Source organism: Martes martes, assembly GCF_963455335.1.
Source record: "Martes martes genome assembly, chromosome: X".
NCBI classification, from domain to species: Eukaryota; Metazoa; Chordata; class Mammalia; order Carnivora; family Mustelidae; genus Martes; species Martes martes.
In genome coordinates, this window is record NC_137897.1 from 77468732 (window position 1) to 77488001 (window position 19270).

Below are 19270 nucleotides of genomic sequence, written 5' to 3' on the forward strand. Positions count from 1 at the left end.
TTTCTTTTTTTTAAAGATTTTATTTATCTGACGCAGAGAGATCACAAGCAGTCAGAGAGGCAGGCAGAGGGAGAGGGGGAAGCAGGCTCTCTGCTGAGCAGAGAGCCTGATGTGGGGCTCAATCCCAGGATCCCGAGATCATGACCTGAGCCAAAGGCAGTGGCTTAACCCACTGAGCCACCCAGGTACTCCTATGTTTAATTTCTTAAGGAAGTCAGTTATTATATGGTTTCACTTACTTGTGGAGCATAAGGAATAACATGGAGGATACTGGGAGAAGGAGAGGAGAAGGGAGTTGGGGGAAATCAGAAGGGGAGACAAACCATGAGAGACTGTGTACTCAGAGAAACTGAGGGTTTTGGAGGAGAGGGGAGTGGGGGGTTGAGTGTGCCTGGTGGTGGGTATAAAGGAGGGCACGTACTTCATGGAGCACTGGGTGTGATGCATAAACAATGAATCTTGGAAGACTGAAAAAAATAAAAGTTTAAAACAGAAACAAAATCAAAAACAAAAAAACAAAGCTGTAAACATCAAGATGGTATGATATTGGCACAAAACCAGAAATAGAGATCAATGGAACAGAATAGAAAACCCAGAAATGGACCTATAACTATATGATCAACTAGTCTTCGACAAAGCAGGAAAGAATATCCAATGGAAAAAGACAGTTTCTTCAAATAATGATGGGAAAACTGGACAGCAGCTTGCAGAAGCATGAAACTGGAACACTTTCTTATACTATACACAAAAATAAATTCCAAACAGATGAAAGGTCTAAATGTGAGACAGGAATCCATCAAAATCATAGAAGAACACACAAACAGCAATCTCTTTTACCTCGGCCATAGCAACTTGTTACTAGACATGACTCTACTAGATGACTCTAGAACTAGAAGCAAGAGAAACAAAACAAAAAATGAACTAATGAGACTTCATCATGATAAAAATCTTCTACACAATGAAGGAAACAATAAAACTAAAAGGCAACCCAAGGAATGGTCAAAGATATTTATAATGTGACACATCTGACAAAGGATTAGTATCTAAAATCTATAAAGAACTTCTTAAACTCAATGCCCAAAAAAGAAATAATCCAGTTTAGAAACGGGCAGAAGACATGAATAGACATTTTTCCAAAGATGACATCCACATGGCCATCAGACACGAAAATATGCTCAACATCACTCATCATCAAGGAACTACAAATTAAAACCATGATGTGATACCACCTCACACCTGTCAGAATGGTTAAAATCAATAACACAGGAAACAACAGATATTGGTGAATATGTGGAGAAAGGGGAACCCTCTTACATTGTTGGTGGGAATACAAACAGAGCTGTAGCCACTGTGGAAAACAGTATGGAGGTTTCTCAGAAAGTTAAAATAGAACTACCCTAAGACACAGCAATTGCACCACTAGGTATTTACCCAACGGATACAAAAATACTGATTTGAATAAGCACATGAACCCCTATGTTTATAGCAACATTATCTACAATAGCCAAACTATGGAGAGCCCAAATGTCCATCAACTGATGAATGGATAAGGAAGAAGTGGTATATACATACAGTGAAGTATTTCTTAGCCATCAAAAAAAAAATGAAATCTTGCCATTTGCAATGATGTGGATAGAGCTAGAGTGCATTATGCTAAGTGAAATAAGTCAGTCAGAGAAAGACAAATATGATATGATATTACTCCTATGTGGAATTTAAGATACAAAACAGATGAACATAGGGGAAAAATAGAAGGGAAAACAAACCATAAGGGAGTTATATGTAAATGATGAATCATAAATTATACTCCTGAAACCAATATTACACTATATGTTAACTAACTAGAATTTAAATAAAAATTTGAGAAAAAGAAATTTTAAAAAGTGAAAAAATGCTAGCACCAAGGTATACCTACAACAATTAAAGCAGAATTGGAATCAGACTAGACAATTACATTTTTAAAACTCTCCACATGACTGCAGTGTGCAACCAAGACTGAAAATTACTATGTTAAACTGTCAGTTTTTGGTTTATGCTTGCCAGAAGATCCTAGGAACGATTTCCATCTCATTTGCTGACTTTCCACTTAGGGCTATTTTGGAGACCTAGTGATTCCATTAGTATAGAGCAGGGAATTGGCAAACTACGGCCCGTGGACCAAACCTTTTCTGTGGCCTGTTTTTGTGGGCCCTGCAAGCTAAGAATGGCTTTTACATATTTGAATGGTTGAAAAATCAATTCCCACACCTGAGCCATAATACCACAAGCAAATGGACTACTGAGAAAAAAACCCTAGAATGAAGTCACAATTGACTACAGTAAAGGGACTTCAGCCATTTACCAGTTACTGTGCACTTGTTTTAAGGACAATTGCTCTAAGCCAGAGTTCAACAATTATTTCTGGAAAGGGTCAAATCATAAATATTTGAGACTTTGCAGGCTTTTCAGTTTTTGATGGAGCTGTTCAAATCTATTGTTTTCAGCCGAAGGCTGCCATGCATATAGCATGGGCTCTGTTCCAGTAAAACTTTTTATATAAGGCTACAGACATGAGAATTTCAAATAATTTTCATGTGTCATAAAATAATATTCTTTTAAATTGAAGAAATAGAAAATAATATAAAGAGTTCTCTTTCTTAATTTAAAAAGGATTCCTGACAAATAATGCATGAAAAGGCAAAATTACTGTTCAATCTTAATTAGTTATAGAAATGCAAAAAATTGGATATAATAGCAAACCAAATCCAGCAATGGGTAAAACAGATAACACAACATAACAAAGTTGTGTTTATCCCAAACTTGCAGTGTGACTTAACATTAAGAGATCCATAATATAATCCATCACATTAATAAGATAAAGCAGGAAAAAGATAATCATCACAAAGATTTCAGAAAAAAGGATATAAATAAAATTTAGTAACCTATCAAGATTAAACAACAACTCTCAGCTGACCAAGAATAGAGAGCTATTTCTTTAAACTGATAACAAGTATTTTTTAAAAAAGACTACAACAAACACCATACATAATTGTGAAACATTAAAAGCATTCCATATTAAATCAGATAATCAGTTCTTTTTAAAAAAATTATTTAAGAGAGAGAGAACACGAGTGGGGGGAGGGACAGGGGGAGAAGGAGAGAATCTCAAGCAGACTCTGCACTGAGCACAAAGCCCAACGTGGGGCTCAGTCTCACAACCCTTAGATCATGATCTGAGCCACAATCAAGGGTCTGATGCTCAACCAACTGAGCCACCCAGTCACCCTCATATGATCAGTTCTCTTCAACATCTGAGTCTCCTAAGCAGTGAGTGAGTGCAGTTAACCAAAATAAATAAATGCATACATATATACATAAATTCATAACTGTAAAAGTGAAGAAACAAAACTCTAATTAAAAAATTCCAGAGAATCTACAGAAAATTATAAGACTAGAGATTGACCAGTTTATTGGATGTAATACTACATATACAAAAGAATTGTAACAAATAGAAAATAATATATCATTGTGAATATATCATTTACAATAGCAAAAAGATTTGGTTCTGTGAAATATTCTGTGAACTGCCTCACTTGGCAACTTTCTATTATAAACTTCATGATGTTCTGTTAAAGCAGCCTAAAAGGACTAAGACACTACCTCTCTCTTTGATATTCAAATTGCATATTAGCATAGTTATCTTAAAAATATGACAATATAAAAATCATTTTACCTTCATTTCTATATGTCTCATATTTATCTGATAGAAGAACATATTTTTGTTGCTGCTGTCTTTCGGACATAGTATTTTGTGTATCAAACCTGGAAGTGCTGAAATGAGAGAAAAGGTAAAGTGGATATGAGAAATAAAAATATTACACATGACAATATTCTTTAAGTGTCTATCAAACAATATTTCAAAACCTCACAAATGTAAACACAGTCCTTTATTTGCTGAATTTTACTCATCCACTACCACCTGTGTGATTTTTATGTATCACCCATAATTTTACTTAATGTGTTTTTCTTAAATAAATTTACTATTTTTTCCACATGAAGAACAGGAGGAAGGAAAAGAGTTTTCAAGGATTCTAAGAAGCAATGGTTAGAAAATGAGGAGAATCAGAAGCTAATGGTGTCTGGTTGGATTAGTTTAAGCTACTTAGAGATTCCTAGTACAAAAATACATGCACCCAATGTGCACTTTGAAAAACTGTTGGACTACAAAGTAAATCTAATAAAAACATTCTAAAACTTCAGATAATGGCTACTGTCACACTTAAAAATATTTTTGAATATACTTTAACTTTCACACTTTCATTGAAAATATATCTGATTCTTTGAAAGTCTCTTCTTCCCTCTCTCCACAGAATCAAAGAAGAAAGAAATTAAAATCAGATTTGGAATCATTTATACAAATTGGCATCTAGGAGGTCTCTGGTATCTTTGATAACAGCACAGACAATGGCAGAGGAGTCCAATACAGACAACCTAATAGGGCAGGGTGATAATCAAGAGTAGGGTTTAGGGGCGCCTGGGTGGCTCAGTCAGTTAGGTGGCTGCCTTCGGCTGAGACATGATCCCAGGGTCCTAGGATCGAGCCCCATATGGGGCTCCCTGCTTAGCCGGGAGCCTGCTTCTCCCTCTGCCTCTGCCAGCCTGCCGCTCCCCCTGCTAGTGCTTTCTCTTTCTCTGTGTCAAATAAATAAAATCTTAAAAAAAAAAAAAAGGGCTTTAGTGTGGGGCTGGGGAAGAGGAATGGCAACGGGGTCCCACCGCATTTCTAGAGACTGGCCATTGAGAGAAGTACTTGAACCCCAGGGGCATCCTCTAGAGCCAACTCTCTGAGTAAAGATCAACTATTTACTGGTGCCCCGCCCACCCGAGTGCCGCTCGCCACGCCAGGATATAAAAGTTGGTGGAAAGGAAGGGATCTGAACCGGAGTCTCAGGAAAATTTTCCCTTTGCCAGGGTGCAGACCACAGTTTTAAAGGTCTTCTTTATGTGTAGGTCTGACTCCTCAGAAAGCTAAGTTGAGCCACACTTCAGGAGACTCCACACACTTAAAAACACAGACACTCGCACACGACTATAGGGGGATCACGGGACTGCAGGATCCCCATAACCCACAGCTATCGGGGGCGTACCTGACTTCCAGAGACTTGACTGGCAGGGTCCACATGACAGAAAGATCTAAGTGACTACAGAGTTCAGGAGCCTTCGATTTTCACGTGACTGAGAAATCTGAGCCTCGCGTGACCATAGGATATAGGTAACCAAAAGCGATTGGGTAGCTGCTGTGCTCACGTGACTGCTACGTAATGGTAGGCGCCACTTGGTTGCTGACTCATAGATTTACAGTTTGGTAGTCCACAATCTTCAGTGATAGAGACAACCGAGCCTGATATATGACCATCATCCTTATGACCTCAGAAACAGGACACCCATGTGATTTTGAGAGCTGAAGTTTCCACATCCCACATGACAGGAAAAAAATCACCTGATGGGCAGGATTTAAGAGTCCGTGATTCTGCAGTGACTTGATGCTGAATCTACCACATGATCATAGTGGCAACTGGTTCAGAGAGACCAGGTGACTTTAAGATTTAGAAGCCCATGGTATTGACATGACCAGTATGTGTGGGCCTGCCACATAATTGTAGTGTTCACATGATGACAGTATTCATGTGACAACAGCCTTAGGATCCCACAGTGCTCAAATGCTGGGTCAGCTTGGTAATAGTTGGGTACAACAACAGTAGGATTCCCCCAATCTGCATGTTTTAGGAGATCATTCTCTTCATGAGATCTGGAGATCTGAGATTGCCCACATTCCTGGGCTCCCTAGTGATGGTGGTGGCTCCAAGTGACTTTCCTCAGCACACAAGGTTGGGCTTTGCCTGCCCCACCCCTTTTTTAATGTGCTAATTCTGTTATTTTTCTAATAATACATGAAATTTAAGACATAAATTAATACATAACATTGAAATGGGTCCTCCCTAAAACCATAACAATTGCCATATTGTGGCGATTACTTCAAAAGCCTAAGGAGTGGTTACAGAGAAGCATTGTTGATTTAATTTTGTGGAAGTCTAAAGGAAACTAAAGTAAACCAAGTAAGTGAATTTTAGCTGTTAATTTGAAAAAAAAAAGTATAATAATTACTATGAGTCAAGGGCTTAAAAATATTAACTCATTTAATAGTGGTAATTCTATGGAGTATGTACTATCTTTATTTTTCCAGTTTTCACAGATGAGGAAGTTGAAACACATATGTGTTAAGTCACTTGCCTAAGAAGTTAGAATTTATAGATGTCAAGCCAGGGATTGCTTCCAGACACTCTGGATCCAAACTTTGTGTTTTGATCACCCACTAGATTCTCCAAAAAAATTAATATTAATTCAGTCTTCCTTATTCAGACTAACTGGATAGCCATCTTCAGTTTCTGAAAAGTTGAGATAATGGAGGACCTCTTTGAAATGCCATTTAAATAATTTCAGGTACTACCAGTAATTAGAACTAACAAAACAAAATTGAAACTAATTAAGACCCTTAGACATTTATTTTAATGTGTAAATATGATTGTAATAATATATGTAATATTCATTTATATAATATGTGGTATATAATGCTAAATGATAGTTGAAAACATCTCCTTTTAGATAAATACCAAAAAAAGAAATATTGCAGAATTTAAACATAATACCTGGCTCTTGCTGGAATTACAAAAATTAAAAATGAGTAGAATCTGAATTAGGTATTACTGTGTATATTAGATATACTATGAACTTTCCTAGAAAGAACAAAGAAGAATATACAATGTAGTTTTTTTAAATTGCAGTTTTATGAACACCTCTTTTGCTGATTTGTGTGGAAAACTGAAGCTTTTGTATGTATATCCACAATAAATTTGATGTGGCCTTACTGGTTTGCTGACTTGGGAAAAAAGTGTTATAAAAGCAATGGTATTATTTTGCTGAGTACCTTCAATATAACATAGTTACATAAATAAGCTGAAGAAAATTCAACAGAGTAAATTTTGTACCATGGTTAAATTTGAATATTTTAGTAAGGACGACAACAGACTGTGTGTTTGTAGTTTTAAGACTACTGAAGGAAGTGATTTTTTTTCAAGTGACTATAATTTGTGAAAATTGGTGTTCTATAGATAATTTTGGAAGAATAATTTATGGAACACATGTAAATGCAAGTTATGAAAATGGAGCCATGTATTTACAATAAAACCTATTATGAAACTTCAAATTGGATTTAGGAAGCCTCTATGTACAGTCACAGGAGTCTGACATCAAGATCTGATGCCTGGCCCAACTCTAGTCTCTGTAAGTACTTACAGATGGACAGATCACAGTGTAAGACATAGCAGAATTACACCTATCCCACTTATGCTCAAGCGATACTTAGACATTTTGATGGTGATCAAGATCAGCTTCTTTCATCAAAAGATGCACACTGAAGTTCTAATTATAACTTTTCTTCAGAAAAGTCAGATTTTCTCTTGTCAGACCTGATAGTCATATCATATATTTTTTCCTCTGAGATGATTACCAGGAATTTTTTAGGATTAAAAAAAATGTTTAGCTACATCAATGAGTGCCTGTCAGCACACTCTAATACACATGGGGGGGGGTGCCTGACACTAATATAAATAAAACATCTTTCTCTTAGTTTTACTGGTCATTGATCATCACTTTATTTTCATCTTTTCTGTGACAGGTTATTATACCTGCTTTATAACCTGCAAAACTCTGCAACATGTTCATAATGCTTGTATTAGACTATTTGGGCTGCCATAACAAAAATACTTCAGACTAGGTGGTTTAACAACAGAAATTTGTTTTTTATGGTTCTGGAGGCTAGAAGTCCAAAATCAAGGTATTGTTATGTTTGGTTTCTTCTCAGGTTTTTCTCCCTGGTTTGCAGATGGGTGCCCTCTTGCTGTCTTTTCACATGATAGTCTCTATGCACACATGCTCCTGGTGTCTGTGTGTCTTAAGCTCCTTTTAAAAAAACCAAAATGGATTTACTTATTTAAAATTTTTATACTTGAGTATAGTTGACACACCATTTTGCGTTAGTTTCAGGTGGACAACATAGTGGTTCAACTTCTGTATAGGTTGTGCTATGCGCACAAGTGTCACCATACAGTGCTATTATAATATCACTGACTATATTCCCTATGCTGTGCCTTTTATTCCCGTGACATTCTATCCATAACTGAAAGTCTGTATCTTCCACTCCTCTTCACTCATTTTGCCCATCTCCCGCTTTCCTTCCCCTCTGGCAACAATTGTTTGTTCTCTGTATTTATGGGTCTGATTCTACACTTTGTTAAGCTCCTCTTAGTATGAAGACACCAGTCAGAATGGATTAAGGCATATAACAGCCTCACTTTAACTTAATCATGTCTTTAAAGATCCCATTTCCAGATGTAGTCATATTCTGAGGCACCGGGAATTAGGACTTCAACATATGACTTTTGGGAGAAATAATCCAGTCAAAATAAAGCCCAGTGTTAAGATGGCATTATTATGAGACAACAGAACAGAGATAGGAACAATTACACAGAGCAGGCAGGAGGATGGCATGTTAGGCTTTCAATATACTACAGCTTCTCTAGTTCATATGATTCTCTAAGGGCCAGTAACTTCCAAGCTTTGGACTGAGAAATTTGCTTTGCCACTACCTTGACCTGAACCTAAAGGATGGGAGCCAGTATATTGTATTAGTTAGGATTTCATAGCTTAAAGTTTAACACTTTCCTATTATCAATATGCCTCCTATTTTCTTTTAAGACACTCAATCTTCCTTAACCTTAACTTTCTAATTAGATATAGAGATAAGATAATTAGTTACACTCCTCAAATTGTTTAAATAATTAAATGAAATTTAAGTGTATTTCTGCATATAATAAGGACTAAGTGTTTTATTGGGTGGAATTTTGAGAAATCTAGTTCCTCAACCTTTTATTTACACAATGGACAGGCTCCTGCTGAACAGCTTTCTGTTCTAGTTCATGTCACAGCTTTGTCTATGAGACATGCAGAAGGGGAAGAGTCGACTTTATAAACTGAAATTAGACACTATAGGGACCCAAACACTTCCCTTACCCCAGAAACCCTTTCTTTCTCTGTATGGATTCTGAAGCTTCAGGAAGACAAGGACATTGCCCAATTTTTTTATGATCCTATTTCCCCTTCTTATCATTATGCTTGACATGCACTAGGTGCTTGGATGAATGAATGAATAAATGAATGAATGAATGAATTATAGTTATATTCCAGGCATGTATCTTTCTTCCCTTTAACTGTTAATAGCCCCTGGCAGACCAGGACCCCAGGTATGCAGCCAGTGCTCCCAAGTGATTCAGCATAAATTTATGGAAGGGAAACCTATGCTTGGCTCTAACTTGATGAGTTTCAGAGAGGCATTCTGGAGATCTTGGCCTTTGTATCTTCAGAAAAACTTCTACCTACACTCCTTGAGCATCTTACATAGGTGGCCTGAGAGATAGTTAAAGATTAATGGAAGCTTCTGAAAGTGATCTAGCTTACTCAATAGGAAGAAGTAGTCAAAAGGGAAAGCCTGGGGACCGTGGGTCATCAAGAGATTTCTCTGGTTACTCATTTCCACTATCTAAATAACTGGAAATGAAACACTGTCCAATGATGTAGGCTTACCTCTTGGAAGAATTCCAGCTCCAGCACTCAACCAATTAGGTGCCTACCCACACTGAAGAGGGAAATCTGCTTTACTGTTTATCAACTCAAATGCTAACCTCATCCAGAAACATCCTCATAGGCACACCCAGAAACAACATTTTACCAAAATATCTGGGCACCCTGTGGCCTTGTCAAGTTGACAAATAAAATTAACCACCATGATTCTCACCTAAATCTAAATGCCTAGTACCAATGCAGCGCATTTTAAGGGACAACATAGGCAGAGGAATAATTGTAGTAGATATCAAGTCAGGATGGAAGGAAAGATAAGGGAGAACATTGGGACTCTCTCCTGATTCTGCCACTGTGAAGGGTTGTTCTGGCCTGACCTGGGAGGAAGCTGAGCACTGTGAAGATCCACTCAGGGCTTTTATTTTACAATAGTACCATGGAAGCGAACGGGCAAGACTCTATTCACTTATAATTTATTGTTTTCCTGAGTGACTGTGCCAGTTTGCACTCCCACCAACAGTGCAAGAGGGTTCCCCTTTCTCCACATTTTAACCAATACTTGTTTCTTGTGTTGTTAATTTTAGCCATTCTGAATCACTATATTGTACACTTGAAACTAATATTACACTGTATGTTAACTAACAGGAATTTAGATAAAAACTTAAAAAACACTGATACCTAATAAAAAAACATAATTTATTGGCTTTTCCTCAACATATACATTATAATAACAAAGCCAGTTTAATGAAATACCCTGAACAAAGCAACATTTTATCCTAGTTTCATTGGTAATAGTCCATGTACTGAGGAGGTTTTTTTTTTTTTTTTTTTGCCTCCTTTCATAGAGCAGTGCTTTTGAAATAGTAATGGTCCCTTTCCACATGTTAAGACTATTCTTTTTATTTATTCAGATATATTTATATCCACTAATTAGTCCAGATGAGAAAACATTTATCATTAAAGTCAATAAGATTTAAAAATCTTCTCTTGTAATTCTAGTAAAAATTGGACACTAAGCATTAGAAAAAGACAGTATAAGCAAAGGAAATTATAGTACATGTATAATTATAGATGTAAAAATTCCAAGTAAAATAATACCAAACTGAACTAACAAATATCTTATAAAGAAATAAGATCACAAAGGATTTGTTTCAGAAATGAAAGCACAGTGAACTATTAGAAAAATCTATTCATGAACTTCTGCTTATTCCTGGAAAATGGAATACAAATGCGTTTTTGATCTCAGTAGAAAACCTCCTAAAATGAAGAAAAGGTGGGAAAAAAGGACAGCAGACAAAAAAAAAATCTGAGCAAAATTTTGGAAATTGGAAAACAGACACTGAGCAGACCACAGAAACTAAACACCAACTGCCTAAGAAACAAATTGCAGAATCCTAAAAGACTCAAAAACTGGGAGTCGTAGGTACCTTCCAAGGCAGAGACCAGAGTATGGATCTTATTACTGGGGGATTTGGCAAAAGCATCTAAAACAGAGCTTTTATTTTTTTTAAGATTTTATTTATTTAATTGAGAGATAGAAAGTATGAGAGGGGAGAGGGTCAGAGGGAGAAGTAGACTCCCCACTGAGCAGGGACCCCAATGTGGGACTAGATCCTGGGACTCCAGGATCATGACCTGAGCTGAAGGCAGTTGCTTAACCAACTGAGCCACTCAGGTGCCCCTAAAGCAGAGCCTTTAATCACCCTTATATTTTGCACTACTTGAAACAGTTAGGATTCCTACCTCAGGATCAACATTAACCCTAATTTTCTTGCGTCCTCACTCTATTTTACTGGTTTCTGTAATAGCCATTGCATCTCATTCTACAATAGGTAGTTCGTCATTCTGTAGGCACTGGAGTCGGGTAAAGTTGGTAAATGTTCGTTTTAAAAACCAGCTGCTAAAAAAAGACCAGAGCAATTTAGATCTTCTCTTCTTAGGACTGGCAGGCAGCCAACTAAATAGGCACAGCATGGAACAAGCACAGGGTGGGAGTGGGAAGAAGCAGGCAGCTGTCAAAATCATTCCATGTTTTTAAAACCTCTCTGAAGAAGACTGGAGCATCTGCCACAGCTGTGCTTGTGGCAAGTTTGAAACTTCTCTCCACATTTCTTCAGAATTATTCCATTTCTCTGAAGGCCTGTATTTAACCCCTCAACTTTGGTTGAAATATTTTGCAATACAGGGTGGCAGCTTTATTGAAGCACAATATTATTGGGACACTTAGGGCCATTTTTGGCAGCAGGTGCTGAAATCTATCTCCCACTTCTCTACTAATGATAGGTTTAATTACAAAATTATTCAAGGTGCCTTTTATGTTATCCTCAGGTGTACAATGGAAGAGGTTACCTGGCACAGTGCACAATAAAACGTCACCAGACTCTTCATCAGGCAGTCTTGCCTCTCTTCCCTGAAGATTTATGAGATGAAAGACTATCAGCCCCTGTCCTTCATGAACCATCTCTTCTCCCCAAAACTCTGTCCTAAGTGGAGCCATTTCCTTCTCTCAGCTTCCTATCACTAAATCCTCATATACATTACCCTGTTCTAGCACATAGAGAATCCTTTTTTATATCTCCCCTCTTAAAGTATGAGAGAGTTGCATTTTTTTTTTCATTGTCACATTGATTTTCTCATTTCCTTCTCATAACTTCAAAGATAGTTCTTCTCCACCACAGGGATTTTTCAGCCCATGGCCCACAATGTCTTTTCTCAACAGATGGTGTAAGTTGGACTTATGATTTTCCTGCCTACTGCCAACAATTTCAGCAAGTTAATTTTTGCCCATGAAATATCAACTGTCTTCACTCCTGCCTAGTCTTGGCCAGATCTTTCATACCAGTTTTTTACCAAGGTTTGGGGTGGGGCTGTGCTTGTTGAGTCTTCCATATAAAAGGTAAGGATAGAAGGGTCAATTATGTTTCTAAAGTCCATTCCTAAGATTCTCAGAGACTGAAAACTTAGGGGTCTGGTTACTCAATTGTGAAATGTGAAACAGAGAATATACATTTGAGGTAGGTTTCTGGGAAATGACTGTCCTAGGTTATGAGTTCATTCTTTTATCCAATCAATAACTATTTTAACAGACTTTTTGATGTATAATTGACATGCAATTAACACTATATATTTAAAGTGTATGACTTGTTAAGTTTTGACAGATGCATGCAGTCATAACTGCTATAAAGATAATGAACATATTAATTAACCCTCCCAAATTTCTCATGCTTTTTTCTAATTCTTCCTCATTCCCTCTACACACCCTCTACCACCCTCAGACAAGCCCTGATTTGCTTTCTGTTACTGTAAGTCAGTTTGCATGTTCTATACTTTTTTAAAAAAGATTTCATTTATTTGACACAGAGAGAGAGAGAGAGAGAGAGTGATCACAAGTAGGCAGAGAGGCAAGCAGAGAGAGAGGGGGAAGCAGGCTCCTTGCTGAGCAGAGAGCCGGATGTGGGGCTCAATCCCAGGACCCTGGGATCATGACCTGAGCCGAAGGCAAAGGCTTAACCCACTGAGCCACCCAGGCACCCCATCATGTTCTATACTTTTATATAAATGAAAAAATAAAATCTTATACTCTTTTTCTTCTAGATTATTTGATTTTGCACAATTGTTTTGAGATTCATCCATATCATTAAGTGTATAAATAGTTTCTTCCTTTTATTGCTGAGCAGTACTCCACAATTTGTTTTTCCATTCACCAAGTGGGAGATGTTTCACTTATTTCTAGTTTTGAGCTATATGAGTAAAGCTGTTATGAAACTTATGCACAAATACTTGGGTGGACATAACCTTTCATTTCTCTTGAATAATTATCTAGGAGTAGAATGGATATATTATATGATAGGTAGAGTGTAAGTTTAACTTTTTAAAAACTTCCAAACTGTTCTTCAAAGTGGTTGTGCCATTTTACATGTCCATTCAACCAATAATTATTGAGGTTCGACTATGTTACAGACACTCTTCTAGATGCTAGAAATATAACATTAAACAAAACAGACAAATATGCAAGTTCTCATTGAGAAGATCTGGGAGGGGTCCTAAGGTGAGCTCAGGAAATAATGTTTAAGATTGAATTTAATATGCTGGATATTTATTATAGAGTTCCATAGGGATAAAAAAAAAACTATAGATTGGAGGAGGAAGAAGTAGGATTAGGCCAAGGGAAAAGTCAGTCTATGATGCAAGTATGATATCTTTTGCCCTCTCCATGTTGAGTTGAGGAGCTAAAACTTTCCACTAGATTTGTCAGGCATTGGGCCTAAATGGCTGGGCCTTTATACCCTACCTCCATCAATGAGGAACACCATAGGAAGGGCATGACTAGGGGCAAGACAGCTTTCTGCAGCCGATGTTATCCCAGAAACTGCTGATAGCTGAAGGCTATCTGTTGATATCAATTGCCACGGGGTGGGCAACAAGTTATTCTCTGAAAGGGATATCAAGGCAACGTTATTATGAGTTCCTCTCTATTTCTCTACCATTTGCTCTGATTGGATCTACTACTCCACATATGCCCAGAAAACCTAGTGGTTCTGTATTACTGAAGGAAACTTAGAAGATAATAATTACCAGCCCATATCTGCATCTGGTCTTGTGGCCACAACTAATACTCATCTCTTTCGTCCACTACCCATTTTAGATTCCCTTCATCTTCAGTCCCCAAGTCTGATGGTTGTAATGGGTTATGAGTAGCATTATTTAGATCCTCATTCCTGGTCACTTTATTCTTCTATGGCTATGGGTTTCTCCATTATCCTTTTATTGTCAAAACTGGGGAGGGAAGTACTAAGAAGCACTCAATGGATTGCTTCATAGCCAAACACATTTCTTCCTCCTCTCAGTGTGTAATAATGTTCATACCTCTCCTGATAACAGTCAATTACCTCTGCCAGGATGGTGACTCTTCTTTTACAGGATGGTTGATGAGCACAAGGAAGACAAAGTATTTGAGTAGAATTTGTAGCTTACAGTTCAATAACCCAGAGTTCTAGAAACCAGGCACCCAAATTTCTCCAACCTGGTCAATTGGAATGATGGCAAATGATATGTCCTGCTTATACCCCCTTGTTTTCCAGATCCATGTACTATCTTTTTTGAGGATTAGAACCACATAAAAGTCTTTTACTCATGGTGTACATTGAGTCCTAGATGATGACTCTCAATTCTACTAAAATGTCACCTTTAAACAGAACTTCATTTGGTCCTTCAGCAATCCATTCTAATCCTTTATTAGGCAGGAGTTTCTGGGTAGTGCAATATATCATATGATCAGTGAATCCCATGTCTATGGGTCCATTTCCATACATGTTGCTATAAAGTGGGTCTCTTTGTTTGATATGATGTGTTCTGAGAATTTCATGACAGTGGATCAAACACTATGCTCTCAGATAAAGGTGATGGCCAAGACCTCACAAGAAAACCATCACCCTCAGTACGTGCATCTTCCTCTCGAAAGAGTCATTGGCCTTTCACTTTCAGAGTGAAAAAACCCAGTCTATTCAACCAGTCCCATATTTGGTGATCAACATTGGTTTCTGTTGCTGGAAGATTGAACATTCAACGGTAGCAAAGCTATATCCACCCACCTAGATAAATCAAGACTCATACTGTTAGGCTTCGGCATAGCCTCCATCTCTCTCACCATGACCACTTTTTACATGTTACTATCAATATGAATAAACATAATACTGAAAATTTATAGCCCATGGACTTTATTTATACCTCCTCCTGACACACACACACACACACACACACACACACCATTTTCTAGGGCTTCCCCAAACCCTAGATGAACTCATGCTCCCAATAAAATCCTCCTTTTCTTTGGACTAAAACAAATGTCACATGCTTCCTTATGAGGCTTGCCACCACAAAATGATACAGGATATCCCAAAGGAAGGAAGTCTTTCTATTGTCAGGTTAAAAGAAAACAGAGGAGTTAAGAGGATATTGAGTACTTGCTTTGCTAATCCCTCATTTGTCCTGAAGTTCCCTATCCTCTAATGAGGTGGTTGCCAGAAAATCTTCCTATGACACCATAAGCATATGTTAGTAGAGTGCTGGCTTTCTATGTATCCCACAGACATCACTCTTGAAAAATTTATGTGCATTTTATAACTTGTAGTCTAAAGATAATTCCAGATATTTTAAGCCAAAGTGGTGAATAATTATGGGCATTTCAGATTGGTGAGATATTTGAGGAGATGAAAGTCTTGTGGCCTGGCCTGACTTCTCCCTTGACCTTTTATGTTGATGGCAAGCTTCCTGCCCCAAATGTATTTGCATTATAGCCAGGCATTTCCCAATGGAAACCCTCACCAAAGTGACATCCTTCAAGAACTGTTACAGTCATTGAAACTTACCCTTTACTTCCTTATATCTTTATTTCACTTACATGCCTGCATTTCTTTCCCTCTAACAGCATGATGAGCTTCATGAAGAAAGTGATAGGGATCTTTTTATTTTTAAAGATTTTATTTATTTATTTGGCAGACAGAGATCACAAGTAGGCAGAGAAGCAGGCAGAGAGAGAGGGGGAAGCAGGCTCCCCGCCAAGCAGAGAGCCCGATGCAGGGCTCGATCCCAGGACCCTGGGACCATGACCTGAGCTGAAGGCAGAGGCTTTAATTCACTGAGCCACCCAGGCACCCCAGAAAGTGATAGGGATCTTAAAAGCCTTCATATCAATGTTCTATATGTCCACTGTGGTAGTTACACATATGAATGGATAAATTTATCCAAATTTATTGAATTATACACCTAAAATGGATGCATTATATTGAACATAACTTATAGCTCAGTAAAGTTGATTTAAAATGTTTTCGTATCCCTTCCAAAATCTAGAGCTGGGTCCTGCTCATATGTAGAATCAAGTATTTTCTGATTGAATTATTCTGTTAAATTGTATAGTTGTTCTCTCTTGTTTTTGCTGTAGCCAAGAATATTATCAGGAGCTCCAGACATATATCCAACAACATGGCCCCACCCAGAATTTTTCATAAGCTCCACAAACAACATGATCAAAACAGAACTGTCAATTTCTTGGCATTGCACTAAACCTGACCCTCGACTCAATTCTTCATCTAAGAAAACCACCCTAACCCAGTTGCAAAGATCCACATTCCAAAAGACACACTTGATTCCTTTCTATCCCTCACTACAAACATGGACTTCATCAGCAAGTTCAGTACTTCTGGAATAAATCTCACTTCAAACTCCTTCTCACCTCTTCCATTGCTAAGACTCTGGTCCATGCCACTGTAACTTCTCACTCTCATGTCTGTAGTAGTCTCCTACCTCATCCCCTTGCTCCTATATTTCAGTCTGTTCCAAAGAACATTCAGACTGACCTTTAATAAAGTAGATTGTAATAATATTCCTTTCTTTCTTAAAGTGCCCCAGTGGCTCCATCTTAGTAAGAACAAAACCTGGAGTGCTTATCATGGCCCATAGGGCTTTCTGTGACCTGGCCTCTTCTGCTACTCTAACCTCATTTCCCAACACTGTTCTTCTAAGACACACTGGAATCCAAACTATTTCCTACGTGTGCCAAGCTTGTTCATATTTTAGGGACTTTCTTCTTGCTGCACCCTATCCTGTTCCCTAAGGTCCCATATCTCCCCACAGCTGACTGCTTCTTGCTGAGTATCAGATAAAAGTCATTTCTTCAGAAAATTCTTCCCTGCCTTCCCCACCCTACTGGCTCTCTATCATGTTTCCCCATATTATTTTCTTAATAACATTTCATCCCTGAAGGTATCATCCCCTCTAAAATGTAAGCTCAATGGGAAACAGGACCATGTCTGTCAGGTTCTCTACTTTATCTCTAGTATCTATCACAGTACCTCTCATGTCTTCGTTAACCACTAAATATTTGTTGAATGGATAAATGACATTGATTAAACATATGTATGCTAAGTTGTGATGAGCCAAGCAGTCTGGGACAGGGGATTTGGGAGGACGGAAGAGTGAGCTTAGATGTCTCTAAAACAGCAGTTTTTTTTGAACCCATGAAAATTGTGGTTGGAAAATTGGGTAGAAAGAGCCTAATAATTGAGGGAGTGCTTCTAGCTGTCTTGGGTATAAAAGTATAGCATATATTCTATACCAATTATACTTCTCCCTTAAAAATAGAATCCCAGGGCACCTGGGTGGCTCAGTAGGTGAAGCGTCTGCCTTCTGCATTGGGTGGTGATCCCAGGGTCTTGGGATTGAGACCCATATCAGCTCCTTGCACAGCAGGAAGCCTGCTTCTCTTTCTGCCTCTGCCTCCGCCCCTCGCCCCTGCTTATGCTTGCTCTCTCCCTTCTCCCCGTGTCAAATAAATAAATAAAATCTTTAACAAATAATAGAATCCGAAATTTATTTTGGATAATAGTGTTGCCAGTAAAAGACCACACTGGTGGTCTCCTTTGCAGCTATGTATGGCCACATGACCAACTTCTGCCCAACAAAGTGATTGTAGAAGTGTTGTGTGGTAGTCATAGGAAGGCTGCTAAAAGGCACCTGAACTTCTCAGACCAAAATATTACTTATACCATCTGTTGTGGACTGAACTGCATCCCACCCAAATTCATATGTTGAAGCTTTAACTCTCTGTACCTCAGCATATGACTGGATTTGAAGATAGGGCCTTTAAAGAGGTAATTAAGTTAAAAAGAAACCATCAGGGTAGGCCATAAACCAGTCTGATTAGATTATCTACCTATAGATTATCTACCTATAAGAGGAGTTTAGGAAATATAGAGAGATACCAAGGGTGTGTGTGCACAGAAGGATGACCATGTGAAGAAGGAGCAAGAAGATGACCACTTGCAAGGCAAGAAGAGAGGCCTCAGAAGAAACTAATGCTATAAGTACTTGGACCTTGGCTTTCTAGTTTTCAGAACTGTGAGAAATAAATTTCTATTGCTTAAGCCACTCAGTCTGTGGTGACTTTGCCTTAGAAAACTAATATACTATTAGATAAGGCTTTCAATTTTGACAGCTCATGAGAATCAGTTGGGGAGCCTTAAAAACACTGATGACTGGATCTACCCCTAGATATTCTGATTAAATTTCTTTCTTTCTTTTTTTTCTGATTCAGTTTCTTGAGTCTGGACATTGGAGGGGATTTTTCTGCATATCCAGAGTTGAAAACCACAGGTCTAAGAGAATAATGTTTTGCATCCTATAGAGGAGGTTGAGAGTGTTGGACCTAGCATCATCTAGAAGGCATTTCCCCCCAACCCATATTTTTCTTCTTCCACTGTTTTTCTCCACTCCACAGCTCCCCTTTTTTTCCTGTTCTATTCAGATCCCCAGAGAGGGACCCAGAGATCCTCCCACCTCTTCATCCTATTACAGATCCAAGAGCCATCTTAATTTGAGGCACATTAGGCAGCTTCAGCTCCACTTCCGGCCCTTCTTGCCAAGAAAAGTAAGTCTCAGTGAACCTCATCCTCTCTGATTCTGCCAGTTGGCCTGAGTCAGGGCTCAGAAGCTATCCTCTAGCCTCTTAATCCAAATAGGAGATGTTTCAGCACAGGTGAGGGACACAGAGAGGAGAGCATAGGGATTCTGATCTCCTGCAAAGGAACAGAGCTGCTGGATC

At 38.2% G+C, this 19270-nt stretch overlaps 1 protein-coding gene across 2 annotated transcripts in view; it reads right to left on the reverse strand.

Annotated features, from left to right (window-relative positions):
* Positions 1–19270, reverse strand: part of LOC308359972 (nuclear RNA export factor 2-like) — a 52964-nt gene that overhangs the window by 28625 nt on the left and 5069 nt on the right. For both annotated transcript variants that reach the window (XM_080831311.1, XM_080831310.1), the window contains exon 4: positions 3713–3810. In XM_080831311.1, the coding sequence (XP_080687437.1) occupies positions 3713–3810 (98 nt within the window). The remainder of the gene's footprint in view (positions 1–3712; positions 3811–19270) is intronic.